The sequence below is a fragment of the Montipora capricornis genome, chromosome 3 (genome assembly GCF_036669925.1).
Source record: "Montipora capricornis isolate CH-2021 chromosome 3, ASM3666992v2, whole genome shotgun sequence".
In the NCBI taxonomy this organism is placed as follows: Eukaryota; Metazoa; Cnidaria; class Anthozoa; order Scleractinia; family Acroporidae; genus Montipora; species Montipora capricornis.
In genome coordinates, this window is record NC_090885.1 from 6,099,271 (window position 1) to 6,101,770 (window position 2,500).

Sequence of the window (2,500 nt, forward strand, 5' to 3'; positions counted from 1 at the left end):
TTTAAAGCCAAACCTTGCATCTGTACTGACTCGATTTAGAACACATAAAATTGTCTCATAGCAGACATTAAAAAGATGTTTCTGCAAGTCAAACTAGCACCAGAGGACAGAGATGTTCACCGCTACCTGTGGAGAGATTTAAAGCCCAACAAATCACCAAAGGTGTACATAATGCAGAGATTGACTTTCGGTGTGAACGCAAGTCGTTTCCTTGCTATTGCAACAGTTCACGCTCATGTAAACAAATACAAAGAAATGCCCCTTATCCAGTGGAAGAAATTTTACAAAATATGTATGTCAATGACTGCCTGACAGGAGCCGATACAGTAGATTCAACTTTGAAGCTTCAAAAAAGAGATTTCGGAAATTATGATGACAGCGACATTCAATTTGACCAAGTGGGCAAGTAACTCAGAGCTAGTAATGGATGCTATTGACCCAGCTAAAAGAGCCTCATCGCCATTCGTGGAGTTCAATTTGAGCGACCCCCTTAAAGCACTTGGCGTGTCATAGGACTTGAACTCCGAGCACTTTAGATTCCTCGCACCGAGTGGAATCATCTCATCGCATGATCCAATGTCAAAGAGAAGTCTACTTAGTCTGGCATCGAAAATGTGTGACCCACTGGGAATGATATCACCCTTCACTGTTAGAGCCAAAATCCTTTTCCACGATTTGTGGTTGAAAGGTTTACACTGGGATGACCCATTAGATAGTGGCATTAAAGCAAAGTGGTTAAGTTGGAAGTCAGAGTTGTTGCAAGTAAAATATGTGTCTGTCCCTCGATGCTTCGGAAGTGGTATTAAGCAAGACTCTGCGTTAGAGGTGCATGGTTTTGGAGATTCTTCCCTCAAGGCGTATGGAGCAGCAGTGTACATTCGAACAAGAGACAAGCAAGACCATGTAACCTCGCAGCTGGTAATATCGAATTCCACAGTCGCGTCCATTAAGACGGTGTCACTTACAAGGCTGGAACGTTTAGCAGCATTTGTAAATGCCAATTTGTTGTAAGGGCTTTGCCAATGAAGGTGGCTAGAGTTGTGTGTTGGTCAGATAGTATGGTGGCACTGCATTGGATAAAAGGGCAGAGTTCTTGCTGGAAGTCATTTGTTGCAAATCGTGTGGCTGAGATACAGTCAACATGGGATCCTGAGTGTTGGAGGTATTGTGCAAGTAAGGAGAATCCTGCAGAATTGTTGACGCGTGGGTTAAGCTGTAGTGATATGATTTCAAGCACTTCGTGGTGGAATGGACCCCAACGGATGTCCTCGCGTTGTGAACCACTACTAGCTCCACCCGAAAACGAAGCTGCTTCCGCCGAAGCTTGCGAGGAAAAAAGAACTATCCATGTCTATACAGCACTCGTTACAGAACCACTGATTGATATGTCACGCTACGGGACATGGTTGAGGTTGATTCGAGTAACTGCTTATGTATTGAGAGCGGTCAAATTGTTTAAGACTAAATCTAGGTCTTGTGAAAGAAACTGTCGGCGGACGAGGTGAGGCAAGCCGAGATTAGATTTTGTATGTGGGTGCAGGAAGTGGTCTACAAAGAAGAATTCGAGAAACTGAAAGCTGGAGAGGCACTTCCCAGTAACAGCCGCCTACTGAAGCTGGACCCTTATTATGACAGAGATGATCAAGTATTAAGAGTTCGTGGGAGACTAGAGTTTGCTGATCTTCCCGAACAGAGCAAGCATCAAATAATCTTGCCTCACGGACTTCCTGAAGTTGCCAAAATGGTGCAAGATGTATATAAGAACATGTTGCACGCTAGTCCAGAAACGGTATTATCAACTTTAAGGCAGAGAGTTTGGCTAACTCAAGAAGACGTGAGGTTAAACATGTTCAGAAGATGTGTAGCTTGCCAAAGACAACGAGTTGGACCTTGTGCCCAGAAAATGGGTCAGTTGCCAGAGGAGAGGATTTCCTGTTCACGAGCTTTCGCGCATGTTGGAATTGATTTTGCGGGACCACTGTATGTGAAAGAGGGCTTAAACATTAAGAAAGCATACGTGTGTATTTTCACATGCACATCATCTCGTATGGTTCACCTGGAACTTACACATAGTTTGACGACTGATGAGTTCCTACTAGCTTTTAGTCGCATAACGAGTCGCAGAGGTCTTTGCCATATAGTGTGGTCAAACAACGCACAAACCTTCAGGGAAATTCAGAAATTATACGATGAACCCACTACTAAAAGTCAAAGAATGTGGAGTACGCTGGATCAAGATCAAATCAAGTCATCACGAGGGATCAAGTGGAAATTCATCACAGAGCGTTCCCCACGGAGAGGTGGATGGTGGGAACGATTTGCAGAACGATAAAAGAACCACTGCGTAAGGTCCTTGGAAGGGCACTTCTCACCTTTTCTGAGCTAAATACATTGCTGGTCAGAATCGAAGGTACCATTAACTCGCGGCCGTTGACCGCAGTAAGTAATGATTGCAGAGACCCGTTACCTATTACACCTGCTCATCTTGCAATTGGTAGGC

The 2,500-nt window shown here is 44.2% G+C and overlaps 1 protein-coding gene across 1 annotated transcript; it reads left to right on the forward strand.

The window, feature by feature from the left end:
* The first annotated feature begins 1,528 nt into the window (after nucleotides 1–1,528).
* LOC138039756 (uncharacterized) lies at nucleotides 1,529–2,332 on the forward strand. The gene has a single exon (XM_068885604.1). It carries the CDS (start codon nucleotides 1,529–1,531, stop codon nucleotides 2,330–2,332), a length of 804 nt encoding a protein of 267 aa, XP_068741705.1.
* The last annotated feature ends 168 nt before the right edge of the window (nucleotides 2,333–2,500 follow it).

What these genes read in the sequence shown, in the direction of transcription:
- LOC138039756 (XM_068885604.1), top strand. Translation starts at nt 1,529, where the DNA reads ATGTGGGTGCAGGAAGTGGTCTACAAAGAAGAATTCGAGAAACTGAAA.